The 15,656-nt window shown below is 46.7% G+C and overlaps 1 protein-coding gene across 2 annotated transcripts in view; it reads right to left on the reverse strand.

The window, feature by feature from the left end:
- LOC134034972 (uncharacterized) overlaps window positions 1–15,656 on the reverse strand; it is a 40,216-nt gene that overhangs the window by 5,301 nt on the left and 19,259 nt on the right. For both annotated transcript variants that reach the window (XM_062479717.1, XM_062479718.1), the window contains exons 4-7: window positions 6,266–6,378; window positions 2,893–2,982; window positions 553–691; window positions 117–250 (exon numbers count right to left, since the gene is read on the reverse strand). In XM_062479717.1, the coding sequence (XP_062335701.1) occupies window positions 117–250; window positions 553–691; window positions 2,893–2,982; window positions 6,266–6,378 (476 nt within the window). The remainder of the gene's footprint in view (window positions 1–116; window positions 251–552; window positions 692–2,892; window positions 2,983–6,265; window positions 6,379–15,656) is intronic.

Raw genomic sequence — 15,656 nt, forward strand, 5'->3', positions numbered from 1 at the left:
ATGGTCTCAGGACTTTGCTCAAACCAAGCTCTAACATCGAAACCAAGTTCTGACACTGGTCTCATCTAGTTCAGTTCAGTTTAGTCAAGTCAGGCATCCAGGACAGTCCCACTCACCAGGAAGCCAGAGGTGCTGTCCAGCAGGCAACGGACCCTGGAGATGAAGCACCTGTTGAGGAAGGAGGAGAACTCTGGAGGTACTCCCCCTGCCTCCTGAGAATGGAACAGGCTGTTCACCACATAGTCCTCACCTGGAGGGAGTGGAGAAAGTTGGAGGGATAGAGTGATGGAGAGAGCATGAAAGATTTGGAGATGGAAGGATAGAGAGATGGAGAGTAAGAGAGAGAGAGGGAGAGAGAAAGAGGCAGAAAGACATGAAAAGGGAAAGAATAAGAAAGGGAGAGAGAAAAAGAAGTTGAGAGACCAGACCCAATGAGGTTCAATCACCATAAGGTAACGCAATAACACATAGATGACGGGGTGTCTTTATCTGACTAAGTTGACCCAGAACCCCCCCCCCCATCCCCCCCCCCCCCCTCAGTAGTTCACCCACCGGTGCCTGCTGCCGTCTGGGGGTCCTGTGGGTCCCCTCTGTGCTGCGGGGGGTTCATGGCCCAGTGCAGCTGACGCCTGAACTCCTGCCGATCGTCCACGTGGATGTAGTCAAACACGTTCTGGTGCATCACGTCAGTCTGGGGGGGGGGGGGGGACGAGAGAAAGAGATAAATTCACATCATTAAGGGAGATCATAATCAAAAGGAAAGCCTTGAGGAGACACACACACCACTACAGATGCCTGCTGTGCTGACCACAAATTGGATCAAGGTCCACTCTATTGTGTTTGCAAACAACGGCAGCTTCGCCATTTGACCCCTTCCCTGATCTCACCCCCCCACAGAGACAGCTGAGACCCACAGGAGCGTGTTCCTGTTCAACAGGATGCCATTCAAACCCACATTCGGTGTAATCAACAAAGCCATTAGTAGCTGTACAACTGTCTACTGATTGGAAATTCATAAGAATTACTTATGAATGATGGAACAGGAAACATTGACTCAGGCTGGGTGAATTCATACTTTCAGATTCCTATCCACTGTGGGGCTTTAAACCAGTGTCATGTTACACTAGGGCATCCAGAGATCAGATGGTTGCTATAGCATGATCTTAACATTATCTTCTTTCTTTAGATGCCACTTCTGGAATTTCTCAAGGTCTCTCTCTCTCTCTCTCTCTCTCTCTCTCTCTCTCTCTCTCTCTCTCTCTCTCTCTCTCTCTCTCTCTCTCTCTCACAATCTTTCTCTATCTTACTCTCTCTCTCTTTCTCCCTCACAATCTTTCTCTATCTTATTCTTTCTTTTACACACACACCCTTTATTTTTTCTTCCATGCACATCCTCCTCTCTCTTTTTCCCATACTCACATCCTCTGCCTCTCTTTCTGAACACACACTCTCACTCTCTGTGCTCCAGGCAGATTACAGTTCATGTCCAGTCCCAGGGCCTAGGGGCCAACGGGAGCAGTGTTGTTTGTCAAACATTGCGTGACACCAGCTCCTGAAAAGCTACTGGGCCTAGACCAGCTGAACAGCCCTCAACACACACACACAGCCCTCACAGCGCCTTGCTGTCTTTCCAGCAATAGCTTTGCTCTCTGTCAAAAGAATGACAGCTTCCCACTAAAATATTCAACCTTCCTATTTTCCCCTCTATATAATTTCCATACCGGAGACACGCGAGAGTTCTTGAACGGTTGCCTCCCAAAACAATATTGTCTTCCTACCATGCAGGGTCCACCCCCCCCCCCCCCCCCTTCACCACCCCCTCCTTTCAGAAACCCCCTCCGCACCCACTCCCCACCCCCACCCCTGTTCGGCAGACGGATCGGGTGACTTGTGCGTGTGAGTGCGTGAGAGATTTTCTCATAAAAGCAAATGAGAATAAGTGATATTTTCCCTAGCCCCTGTGTGTGTCCCTGTAAAGGATAATGACAGCATAACAAACAGGATCAAAGGCTAAAGGCTGTTTCTGCCTTGTGCTTTTCAGCTTTCTTGTGGTGCAAAGGCACTGGGAATGTCATGAGTGTGTGTTTGTTTCTGTGTGTGTGTGTGTGTGTGTGTGTGTGTGTGTGCGTTTGTTACAGATATATATTGGTTGAGTGGTAAAATCCTGCTGAAACTACAGTTAGGCAGACAGACAGGCAACATAAAAAGACAGGCATCCAGGCAGACAGACATACAGGCAAGCAGAGAGAGAAAGGCAGACAGGCAGGCAGACAGACAGACGAACAGATGGACAGACAGGCAGGCCGGGCATCACAGCAGCCTCTTTAGACCTTTAGATTTCATTTCATTTTAATGTAGGAAAACCTCTTGCAGAATAATCTCCCCTCTCCAGGCTTAAATGTTCTCTCTCTCTTTCTCTGGCATGGGGTGAGTGTGTGTGTGTGTATCAGTGTGAAGCTCTTTGTTCATGGCTGTGATGGGAAATTATTTAAGCAGAGTACGACAGACGGCATCAATAATTAAGATGAGGGGAGAGAAAGGAGGAGGGTGGTTGTCTGACTGTTGCCCTGGTCACTACCTGCTGACCTGGAGACCTACTCATTGAACTGTGGGTAATGTGTGCAATGTAAATATGTTAATGCTGATTGCCCTGTGGCCTCTGCCTTGGGAAAAAAAATTATATACGGTTTGGTGATTGCCACATGGCCTTTTCTCAGTGATGGAGAGGGAGAGGAAGAGAGAGAGAGGGAGGGAGGGGAAGAGAGCGAGAGGGAGAGGAAGAGAGAGAGAGGGAGGGGATACATGTTTGTTTGTGTGGATGGATGGATGGATGGATGGATAGATAGATGGATGGATAGATGGATGGATGCATGATAAAAAGAAGAGTGTTACCTGATGGAAGCCCAGATAGTCTACAATGGTGGAGGAGGCGTAGAAGACCATCCCATCGTTGCTCACCACCAGGGCAAAGCCTGTCAGAGACTGGGGGGGGGGAAACAAAACCAGATTAAGACTAAGATTCAGTTCACTTCAGTTTCGTCTTATTCAAGATTCAGATTCAGTTGAAGTGCAGTTGTTAATACACCGCTGAACAGTACTTTTAACAAAGACACTACAATCTACATTTAGTCTATTACAACCAGAATCATTTCAAATGCATACATTATTATTCATGAAGGCAATGGTAAGATTCATTTAGGAAGCTTGGCTTATGGTTTTAACTCCCCACAATGTCAGTTTTCGTGAGCCACAAAGGACACATACACACAGGGCGAGGTTTACAAAGTGTACCAATAAAAAATTCCAGCACACACAGTTGAGATTAGGAAGAAGCACGCTGAAACCGACACACTTATATCATCTGAACCTCACGAAAGGGAGGGGGAGGAGAGGGGGGGAAGAGAGGAGAAGTATGTAGAGAAGTGAGAGAGGGAAAGCAAGAAGGAAAAATGAAAAATGAATGGAGAGAGAGAGGCAGATAGGGGGAGGAGAACAAGTGAAACAGAGGGGAGGGAGTGAAAGAGAGAGGAGTAAGGAGCAAGCTCCTTAAACAGCTATTAACATCCTCATCAATATACCAGCTGTGTGTGTGTGTTTGTGTGCATGTGTCTGTGTGTGTGTTTGTGTCTGAGCTAGTTCCAAGTCTCTGCCGATCGCGTGACTGCTGCTCCTGTGCTGCCAGAAGCTGTCACCTCCACTTTACACTGATACTCTACAGGTCTGAGAAGAGAGAAAGAGAGAGAGAGAGAGAGAGAGAGAGAGAGAGAGAGAGAGAGAGAGAGAGAGAGAGAGAGAGAGAGAGAGAGAGAGAGAGAGAGAGAGAGAGAGAGAGAGAGAGCGAGAGAGGCCAGTATTTGTGAGTGTGTAGGGTGTAGTATGGTATATGATGGCTAGGCAGTGTAATAGTGTGGTGTGGTAGTTGACTGGGGCTTAGAACTTGGTTTGCTTTCCACTCCTCTTCTCCACTCCTACCATGTCAGTCATTCAACCAACCACACACACACACACCTTCTGAGTGAGCTTGCCCTCTCTGCTTGTTCTCATCCTGGTTAATCAGGCACTCACCACTAATACACAGGCACCTCTACTGAGACAAGAGTGTGTGTGTGTGTGTGCATGTGTGTATGTGCATGTGTGTGCAAGGGCGAGTGTATGTGTGTGTGCAACGAATAGTCTGTTCTCCTGCCTACAGTCTAGCAGTGTGGACACAGACAGTGTTTGACAGGTTAAAACGGCACACCCTTCAGAAGGCTGGAGGGGCCATGACCCAGTAAACAAAGTCTCCTCTCTGATCCCCACTCCCACTTCTCCCCCTTTCCTCTCTGATTACACGCCCCTCTCATCCACCCCCTCTCCCCTCTCCACAAACCTCGCCAACTCTGTCTCACCCACACATTTTCTTCTCTGCCTTCTCTCTCCCTGTCCGCATCCCATACACCCCCCTGTCTCTGCAACTCTCACCGCCCCCCCCCCCTTTTTAGCCTCAACCACCCCTCCCACCTCTTCCCCCTCCCTTGTCTCCCCCTTCCCCCTTGCCCTCCTCTCCCCCAGCGATGTAGTAACCCAGTACTGCTCAGCAGAAATACTGCCGCCTGTGCGTGACAAGTCTCTATGGTGTCTGCACGAACGTCTGTCTGCCCCTCTGCTTGCCTGCCCCCCAGCCTGCCTGCCTGCCCCTCAGCCTGCCTGTCTGCCCCCCAGCCTGCCTGTCTGCCCCCCAGCCTGCCTGTCTGCCCTTCAGCCTGCCTGTCTGCCCCTCAGCCTGTCTGACCCCAGCCTGCCTGCCCCTCAGCCTGCCTGCCTGCCCCTCAGCCTGTCTGCCCCCCAGCCTGCCTGCCTGCCTGTCTGTCTATCTGTCTGTCTCTTCGTCTGTCGTACTGCCTGCCTGTCGTTCTGTCTGTGTGAGAGCCAGGTCACTATACTGTTTACACATTAGGGAAGCACACATAAAATCTCCACTCTTTCACTGCCCTCTGTCCACAGCACTCTTTAAGAAGGAAAACCATACAATCTCCCTCAGGCACATTTAAACTTACTGTCCTTCCAGTAAAACTCAGTCTAGCTCCATGCTAAAGCACACAAAAGGCAGATTAGTCCCATAAACTGTACTTCCGTCCAAGAAGAACAGATGAAACAGCAATACTCTACCACTCCACCCCCGGTTCAACCACGGGTTCACCACACAGAACCCCAGAATGCTCCATGTTTTTTGGAACATTTTCTTTCAGCATTCCCATTCCATTGTTGTGGAGTGATTCTGAGGGGGTGAGGTCATGGAAAGTGTAACAGCGGCTGCTGGACAGGTCTGGAGCCCAGCACAGCCCCGACTGCTGTGAAACACCCAACCCCTCCCTGTGTCCCCTAATAGTCTGCTTGAGGCTGGGGGTGTGGAGGTGGGGGTAAAAGCTTTGACTTACAGCCCTTAAGAGGCAGCTTGCACGCATCACCCCAAATACACTCACTGAACAAGGAGAATTTGGGGGGGAGGGGGGGTGAGAAAGAAGGAAAACAAAATAAAGACAGAGAGACTGAGAAAGACAGAGAGAGAGAAAAAGTAAGACCGTAAACACATCTTTCTTTCCAAACATCACATGTTTTCCTGTCCTCTCTCTCCTGTTTCATTCTCAGGGAGAGATCAAAGCCAGTATGTCAGGGTCACAACCCAGTGAACATTGAGACCTTCCTGGTACACACACACACTAACACACACACAGATCTGCACCTCTTTCTGAGAATGAGAAGGAAAACACTCCACGCCTGATGCCCCGCCCCCCCCCCCCCCCACCAACCCCCCACTCCTTGCGGATTTCATCGCCATGGTAATCACTGCACGCTCAGCAGACGCCCCTGGCATCGGTCGCTTCTCGAGTCACGCAATGAGGCGGCACGTCGCCATGGTCACCCGGGTGCCTTTATTGCCACTGGGCACTTACGGACTGACTCATTATCCTCAGAGGCGATGCTGCGGTGTGTGTGTGCGTGCGTGAGTGCGTGTGACCGTATATGTGAGTGTGTGTGTCTGTTGCACAGAAGTGTATGGCTGGTGGTTCCTGGACTGAGCCAGAGACTTCTTGGTTCTGCATTGACCACAATGTCCATTCAGCTACACATCCCGACAGAGAGACTAGAGTCTCACAAACTCTCCTCTGTGGCCACAATACCCAAGGCAAGGAGCTGAGAGCTAACCTTAACTCCACACCCCAATTCTACCCCACTCTCACTCACTCACCCTCCCTCACCCATTCCACCCATGTGCCATGCCTACCTCCAGGACGAGGCCACTCTCTGTGATGTTGTTACCCAGGGGAAGGCTCTCTTTCCTGGGCTCGGGGTTGGCGGACGCGCTGGTGTGCTTCCTGGGAACTTTCTCATGGTTAGCTGTAAATACGAAGAGAGAGAGAAGACATGGTCAAATCAATGAATTGTTCCAGAAGGTGAGCGATGGAAAAAGAGAAAGAGAGTGAAAAGAGGAAGAGAGTGAAGAGTGTTAGAAGGCCCTCTTCCCCCCCCTTCCTCCCCCCTTCCCCCTCCCTTCCTCTACCTCTCTCTTCCCCCTCACACCTTTCCCGCTCTCTCGTTCCTCTCTGCTGAACAGTGCGGGCAGCTTCCGTGACTCCGTACTGTTCCCTCTCAGCTTAATTCCTGCTGATGCACGCAACCTCATCCTAACTCCTGGTCTTTATCATTCACTTCATTTTCTCCAATCATAATAACATGGACAAGACCTGATCCAGATAAGTACACTTTAAACCGCTCTCTTTCTCTTCCCTCCCTCCTTCCCTACCTCTCTCTCCCTCTCTCCCACTCAAGCACACACACCCACAGTATTATGTCAGCATATTCTAGCACTTGGAGACAGAGTTGGTCCTTATAATCACCTGTATTCTTCCGACTAAAGGAAACCACAGGAGGAAATTCAAGTTTCTCCCTAAGTGACAGACACACACACACATACACACTGCTCTGACGACAGACTTGGAGAGGACTTTGGGCTCAGGAAAGACAAATATACAGATGATTAATTATGGAGACGGGGCTTCCTATCCAGCCAACACTGTTCTTATTCACTCTCTCTATAAGAAAACAGAGAGGCTAATGGCGAAGTGTGTGTGTGTGTGTCTGTCTGTGTGTGTGCGTGTGTGTGTGTGTGTGTTTAGTGTGAGGTGACAAGGGCCAGAAGGCAGAGGAGAAGCCTGACCTCCCAACAAAAAGCAAGATGTGAGTCTGGTTCTGCAGGAGTCAGTGCCTGTTCTGTTACAGTACAAGCTGCAGTCAGAACCATGAACAGACCATCAAGTTAAATCATATATCTGTCTGTCTGTCCGTCTGTCTTTCTTTATATCCATCTATCTAGCTAGCCCATGCATGTTATATATAGATATAACAGGTCTAAGAGGAATCCCCATGTAGGGCTGTCAATTAATACGAATGATGAGCAGTGAACCGTGTATGTGTGTACTGTGTGCGTGCTGGGGGTGGCATCTGTTGAGTCGACTGTGTTAAGTGGGGTGTTAACCTCAGACAGCCCTTTGGTCTCAGTAGTACTGCCTAACAAAGAGGGGGTGACAGAGGAGGGGATGGAGAGACGGAGAGAAAGACAAGGGGATGGAGGGATGAAGAGAATAAAAAGGAAGAGGGGGTGTCGTGGGGATACTGAACGGTGAGGTGGGGATGTGCTGGTTGAGTGCATATGAGTCAGAGTGCGGATCAGGGAGGGGCGGTGCTGATGAGGAGGTGAGGGGTCGAGGGAGTGTGGCGGGGGGAGGGTGATGGAACTGCCTTCAAGTCATGTGTGGAGCGACAAAGCAGGCGGAGCGTGTCGTAGGAAGAACTCTTCATTACGCACCCTTCGCTATCTAACCCACTTCCTCTCCTAACCAATAGCAACCAGGAAACAGATGAGGGACAGAGAGAGAAAGAAAGAAAGAGAGGGAAAGAGAGAGATTGCGTGATATGTCATTATATTCCATCATGGTGAATTCGAGCGTTGCCCGGGTGGCATGTTCTTTTTCTGGAGATAATGGACGATTCAGCACGCACTGAGAAATGTTCCACAACACACAAACTACAAAAAACTAGATGATATAAAGGGCTGAAGAGGCAGGGATGGAGGGAGAAGGATGGAAGGAACGGGAAGGATGGAAAGGGAGGGAGGGAGGGATAATGATGTAAGGAGAGGTGTGGAGCGAGAGGGAGGGAGGGATGGGTGTGTGGGGAGAGGACAGGATGGGTGGAGAGAGGGGATAGGGTTGAACAGCACTTTAATGTAAGGTGTTGCAGGCAAGACTCCAATACAATACTGTAACATTAGGATGAGAATGACAGGTTTGCAAGGTTGGGCACAGAAGGGTATACTTTTTAGATGGTGCCGCGAGCCAGGCTGTTGTCTGCAAAAATCTGCTTCCTCATCTGTGTGGATCACGCATGGATCTCCTGAGACTAATAATACAATGCTGAACCTCTGGTTCACAGTTGGTGATACATGCTGTAGATTTACTCAGACAGGATGGGAATTCAGAGCTATTTTCCTGTGCAAGTCTTCACACTACTCTTTGTGCTCAAAGTATAAATATATCTCGATCTCTCTCTATCGCCCAGCTCTGCTCCCTAACAGGGCTTGCGTGAGCACAGGGAGCCCACATATCTTTACTCAAGGCAATGGGTTGAGGGGAGTAAGAGGGAAGGAGGGAAAGAGCCTGGATTGGCTGACAGCCACCTCCTTTGCCTATTCCCACACCTCCTCCACCCCCACCCCCCCCCCCCCCCCCCAGTACAGGAAATCCACTGCAGAAAGAGAAACACCAAAGAGAAAGAGAGAGAAAGAGAGAGAAAGAGAGAGAGAGTGTGTGTGTGCGCGCGCACAAGTGTGTGTCTTTACATGGCAGGCAGCCATTGAGTGTGTAGGGAGCTGGCTGACCAAAGCCTGGTTGTCACGCGAGCTAACCGTCTGTCAATCTCAGGGCCGGCCCCTGACAGAGCACTGGCAGGCAGCCAAAGCCTTGCGTGCAAGCCGGCAAGCCACATTAGTCTATAAAGAATTTCATAATAACAACAGCTGTTAAATATTGATGACTACTGGCATGGGCTCAATGTGCTGCGCAAAGGTTAAGCCTGGTCTGTAATGGAACCTAATTCTTCATTATGTCTCGTATCAAATATCCAAAACTCTTCTTTGACTTTTTGGTGGAGTGTGGGGTGTGAAATTAAGTATGGGTTTACTGTAAAGGGAGAGAGAAAGAAAGAGCGAGAGAGAAAAGAGAAGCAGCTAATTCAGTTTTTGTTCCTGTATATTTTTATCGGAAGTAGTCTGCATTTTATTTTAATGACACAACAATGTAATATTTTCTGTAACTCTGTCATCATCCTGAGGCCAAGGGTGGGGGTTGGAAACATAAAACCATAATCCCCATATCTGACTATATTTCTGGGGGAAAAGGATGCACATATGTTTTTTTGATGTGCGATGTATCCATACTTAGTATGACTATATAAAATACATTTAGCTAAATGGTCTGTTTTCACAAAATTGGAAATCAATCACTCACTTTAAACAGCTTTACTCTTTGACCAGATAACAAGTCAAACAAAAGTAGAGTCCCACATCTTGCTCACTAAACGGATGTCTGAGAAATGGAGTTGTGTTGAAAGGAAATTCCACTTTTCATCTGTCACTACAGATTATCATCAATAGCGATTTCATGGAGAGCATAGCTCCAGCTCCAAATGTCTCTCTCTCACTCTCTCTTTCTTAAAAAAGAATGAAATAAGAGCACAATTTGTAACTAGAGATCATGCAGCACAGGGAAGGGATCCTATGGCGTGGAAAATATCATTGTATAAACACTTGAATTGGGCTACAACCTTGATTGTTTCCTTTGCTCTGTTTCACTTGGCACAGACTGGCAGAGTTACCTGACAGTGTTGTCAGTTCATCCCCTCAGGCACTGCTGGTTAACAGCTTGTTGATGCTACATCACTTCTGTTACTGAAACTACTGTTTGACATGAGATCCAACTGGATAACAGGAGCATCTAAGGAACTCAATACCTTGTAATGTCAAATTAGCCTATACCACATCTTTCAGCTGTTGTTCCCCAAACAGACCATGGCCTCATCTTATTTATATCTTATTAAATGTGACAAATGCTGGCACTGGGTGAATACAAAACAAGACCAACTTTAGTAGTGACAGCATAGCTTAGGTACAGTTAAAGACATGTGGATGACAACCACATATTCAATATTTGTGTCAAATTACCCCTATTACTGGGACAGTCATTTTATGTTTGTTTATTAAGTCAACAGTTATTTTTCATATTGTAGCGTTGTATGGTCTGGTATGGGTACCGATACATTGTAAAAGGATAAACTGTTTTTTATCAATCATGGCTGCTCCTCACTACCCAGGTCAGATCAGGATAGCCCAGTGTGTGACACACCCACAGACACACACACATACACAATCTGTGACACACCCACAGACACAAATACATACACACTAAAATGAGCCTCCCCCTAATTGAAAGCCCATTGTCACAACGCCACTCTGACTGGCTGCTATAGGCTGTAATAGTGGGACTGTTTAACCTAATAGTAAAGCCATTCTTCCTCTGATACAGTCATTCAAACATCCTCTCATGACTCGTTTGTTTCTGGTTTCCACTGAGTCCAGACTCAAAGACTGCAGGACACAGATAAAGACCCGATCAACAGGCAAGAATGAACCCAGGTCATTTGCATGTCACAGAGTAGAGTCTAACATTGGGTCAAGGAATTATGGTCCCAGTCCAGTGTGTGTAAGGATATGTGTGTGTGTTTGTGTGAGAGAGAGATAGAGAGAGAGAGAGAGAGAGAGAGAGAGAGAGAGAGAGAGAGAGAGAGAGAGAGAGAGAGAGAGATTAGGTTTTACAGTTGCATAAAACCAGCTTAAGACCTCACACGTTGTATTGTCTCTGAGCCATCTACCATCAACCATAAACTGCCATTAACCTATTTTGTGTACAATATTTGTGTGTGGCTAAATGCCCAACTGAAGATATTTTAAGCTTCTATACTGATTCAGAGTGGTGGTGGGGCTGCATTCACCAAAATCTTACTGGTATTTAAATTGCAACATTGTTGTATCACTGGCCACAATAAAGTAATTTACAGCTGTAACTCTCTACTTACTTGGGTGCTAACATAACAAAGCACAGCTTATTTAATTATTTCAAAGGGGATTGAACAGACTGTAAATAATCCCAATAAAAGGTCTTTAATATCAGCACAGCACATTGTACTCACACATGTGCAAGCCACACTGTGGTTGTAAAGCTATAAACTCAAATGTAATTGATTTAAAGTTTAATTAGAGATATGTTTGGAAATGAAAAACTATTTTTATACAGATTCTTTAAAAAACCAACAAACCCCCGCCCTCTTCAGATTGAAACAGATGTTTTTCCAAACGGGCTGCGTTAACACTTATTTACACATGTTCCTTTACTATTGCTTGGTGGGGGGTGGGTCTAAAAGTCTTAGCACTATCAACTTTTGACCTACTGTAGCCATATTTACTGTTACGGTTAAGTAGGAACTGGCAAGCGGTCTTCTACGGTTCACCAATATGAATAGGTCAGTGGATCTTGACACCTGTTTTGACATGGTAGCCCAGACTCCCCAGCCCCTTTTAGTTCTCAACAGTGGTGGTGGTGCTCGGAGAAAATCTATTTCAGGTTGAGTTCCTCTGTGTTGGAGGTCTGTGATCTGGGGGTTGCAGAGGCCACAGAGTAGAGCGTGAAACACGTCAGACAAGTTAAACAACTCTGGAAATAATCATTAGTTGTGAAGCCCTCTATTTTGGTTGCAGAAATGCTTAGCCGCATTCCTGCACGACAGAGCATGAGTGGAGAGATTGAAAGAGACAGATCTCTGAAGAGAGTGAGTGAGAGAGGGAAAAGAGAAAAAAAAATAGCTGGGGATTCATAGGGAATTAGAGAAAATAAAATTAAAAGTGTATGTTTAGTTTGTGAAAATCATCAATGGGCAATGACTTCAGAACAGGATTCTTGAACTCATTGCTCAACATCAGACTTGCGTGATCACTAACTCTGCCTAAGGCCTAAACACATTAGCTGACTCCCTGGGCTTACACACCTTCGGCTTACCCAGCTAGCTAATGTCTTTGATGCTGGGTTTGAGTCCCACCTTGGCTGCAAGCCTAGGAGGTGCAGCAACAACAGGGAGCAATAGTTGGATATTATTTTTCAGTCAGCCTGCACAGCAACAGAGAAAATCAGTTAAATAGATTATAGTCTCGTTTCGGCCCATTGAGGGGAGTAATACAGGACAGATGGTCCTTCTGAGGTGAATCCATATGGGTGAACGAGGGGAGCTACGCTAATGCTGCCACAGCACGCAATGTTCAATGCTAACCGCTAACACTGAGCCTCTCTTTAGAACCCGTGCTAATGCAGCTTCAACACGCAATGCTAACCATAATGTTAGCATTCAATAGCCTTCTGTCAATTGGCCTTCATGCAGCCTGCTCCAGTTCCTTTAGCACTATCACAGAGCAAATGAAAACAAAAGAGAACTGTTGTCCCTTTAGTTGTATTCATTAAAAGGGATGAGGCTTGTTGCATGACAGGCATTGTATGTTTATGTCAGTGTCAACCGTTAGCCCGCTGGGGTGCTAATAGGCTGAGGTTGCAGAGAGAGGGAGCCCGGCCAAGGATAATCAGATATTCCAGGGTTAGCGTGTTAGCGCACAGCTTAATGAATTAGCACTGTCAGCTATCATGTTGTTTGCGTGACATTCTCAATGACAGCCACAGTCAGCCAGCAAGACCATGAGATACAAATTTTTGTACTCGCTGTGATATATTGTTTTTATTATTGTTGCTTGCTTTTTTCCACAGGTACACTTGCACTTATAGCAGTTCATGTTGTTTAATTGTAACTTGTTTAACTACATGCTCTTATGTTTCTTCCCTTTGGCACTTATTTTGGTTGTTCACAATGTGTCCTTCATGTTTGGCTACTCGCAATGTTTTGTGGCTATCTCGTTGTTATGATCAGTGACCTATGCACTTTGTAAAGCTCTCTCTTGGAAGTCGCTTTGGATAAAAGCGTCTGCTAAATGAATAAATGTAAATGTAATGTAAGATACAATACGTTGATAAATACAACTTTATGACCACTGATCTGAACTTGGGGTCAGTCTTGAATTATTCTTAAGTGATCAAGGTTAGGGGTTTATCCTAGGACACCACATTACACTACACTACTTACATTTTGATATTACAATAGTTTGCAATTGCAATACTTTTTATTAGTTCTGTTGTCCATGGTCCAAATCCAGCTTACCTAAAGTAATTGTCTTTGACCGAGGTTTCCAATGAGTAAACAACATGACCTAGATCAATTATATAGGAGAGAGAAAATAGGATGGAGAGAAAGAGGGAGAAAGAGAGAGAGGGCAAAGATAAAGAGAGATACAAAGAAACAGATACCACCAGGGCCTGGCATCTAGCAGAGTTACAGCGCCCTGAATTACCTGGTTCACAGGTCTGCAGTGGAGACCTGGGTGACAATGCATCCGACACACAACACCCAGGACCAAGCAGGCTGACTGACACTAATGATTAACATGAATAACACATGATCTGGAGCATCGCCATCACTTGATCCTCGAACTCTGGACACGTATCAACCATCTTGCACCCATTTAATTACATTTCCTAGGGTTGGGGTTAGTGTGTGTAAGTGTGTGTGTGAAGTAGGCTGCTTCTACTGAAACTCAACTTCAAATGTAAAAGATCTGACAGGTCTGCCAAACTTTGAATCTATCCGAAAATGTCCCAAGACGTATTCACAGTCGGAACCTACACTCCTTAATTCACCGTGGAAGATCTCCAGTCCAACTGATGGATGGAACCCGGAAGTGTAAATAATACAGAGCCTCAGGATTACTATGTTCTCCAGAGCTCCATCTGTGTGTGTCAGATATCTAAACATGTTAATTGCATGTTGCTTTTCATCCCTATTTATACAAACACATTTTTACAGTTCATGCCGATCACTTCATTAGTATGTAAGGCAGAGGGAGGAAGGGGGAGGGGGGGGGGGGGGCAGAGTGAACGAAAGGATTTGAAACCCCCCCTCCATTTGGTGTGATGTTCCTGCAGGAGGTTGGGGGCAGGGGGGCACTTGACAGAGCAACCATCAAGTCACGCAAGCCTGCTAAAAGGGGAAAATCCAAGAGAGTCACGAAGCCCCAGTCACCACACACACACACACACAAAATTACACTAATGTTTTCCCAGGCATTTGGACCTAGCATGTGAGAGTGTAACTGTGTCAGGAGCTGTTTGTTTTGGTTTGTGTTTGTATTTATTATCCAGCCAATAAACTGAGGAATTTGCTGCATGCTCTGTTCAGAACCACTTGAACCCCAAGATCAAGTGAGTCCAAACTGAAAGGACATTTTCCACAACAAACACTTAATCTTATCTCTGAGTTGTTTTCTCTTAAATTTGTGTTTAAAAGAGACTTTTAAAGTTTTAAAGTCATAAAAAAATCACATAACCCTAATCTTCAAAGATGTGAGGATGAGAAAAATGGAAGATGGGAGGTGAAGGAGAAAGAAGGAAAAGGAGGAGGGAGGAGAGGAACGAGGAGAAAGAGTGGGAGGAGGAGAGGATTTAGGTATTGTTTTGGTGGTGCGGCTAAGCCTGGTGATGATCTCACTGCCACATGGTTGACTCGGCCACTCGAAGAAGACGATCCCTTCTTCTCACGGAAGCCTGGGGGTGTGTGTGTGTGTGTGTCTCTGTGTGTGTGCCTGGGGAGGCTTGTCACCCAAGAGGTCAATCCACAGCCTCCTACGCACATCTGAACTCCTTTTTATCTCTTCTTCTCTCTTTCTCCCCTTTTTCTGTTTCTCAGTGTCAGTTCTCTGTTCGTTTGGTTTCTCAGTCTCGTCCCCTCCCCCTCTCTATTCGTCCTCGGTCTCCCTCTCTCTCTCCTTTATTGTTTACGGTTGTTTATTTAAACTGGGTTGAACAGCTAATGAGTCAGGCTGTGTGGTGCTTGGCCATGGTGTGGGGTTGATCCTGTCTCCTGCCATTGACAGAGTTGGCCTGGTTTATGACAGTGAGCTTGTCAGTTTGCAGAGGGGAGTCCTCTGCACTGAACCATAATAATTCACCCACTTGACACCCTCCATCATGTAACAAACTCTCACACAAACTCTCACAAGCCAAAACATACCAGTTAGAAGTTGGTTTGGGCATATAGGGCGGACATGTGCCTGAGTCTCATGTCTGAGACTCATGTCACACACAGACATGAGTCTGTGTGTGTGTGTGTGTGTGTGTGTGTAAGCAATCCAAGGCCTCTCAGTTGTTATAGCCTGCAGCTGTATCCTGGACAGTGTATTCATGTGCACATGTATGTGTGTGTGTATGCATGTCTGTGTGTCAAGGTTGTACTTGTAAGAGTAACCTTGAGCAGCCACTGTTCTGCCCTCTCCACCCACCCCGTGTCACGCTATGGCCCCCACAGCCCGGTGGAAACCTGGCTTTGCCTCCCAGCCTCCAGCTGCTCTCCGCTCCACATCCCCCAGTCTCTCAAAACAGTGAATGGAGCAATTATCAGGAGAATTTAATATCAAG

The sequence above is a fragment of the Osmerus eperlanus genome, chromosome 15, assembly GCF_963692335.1.
Source record: "Osmerus eperlanus chromosome 15, fOsmEpe2.1, whole genome shotgun sequence".
NCBI classification, from domain to species: Eukaryota; Metazoa; Chordata; class Actinopteri; order Osmeriformes; family Osmeridae; genus Osmerus; species Osmerus eperlanus.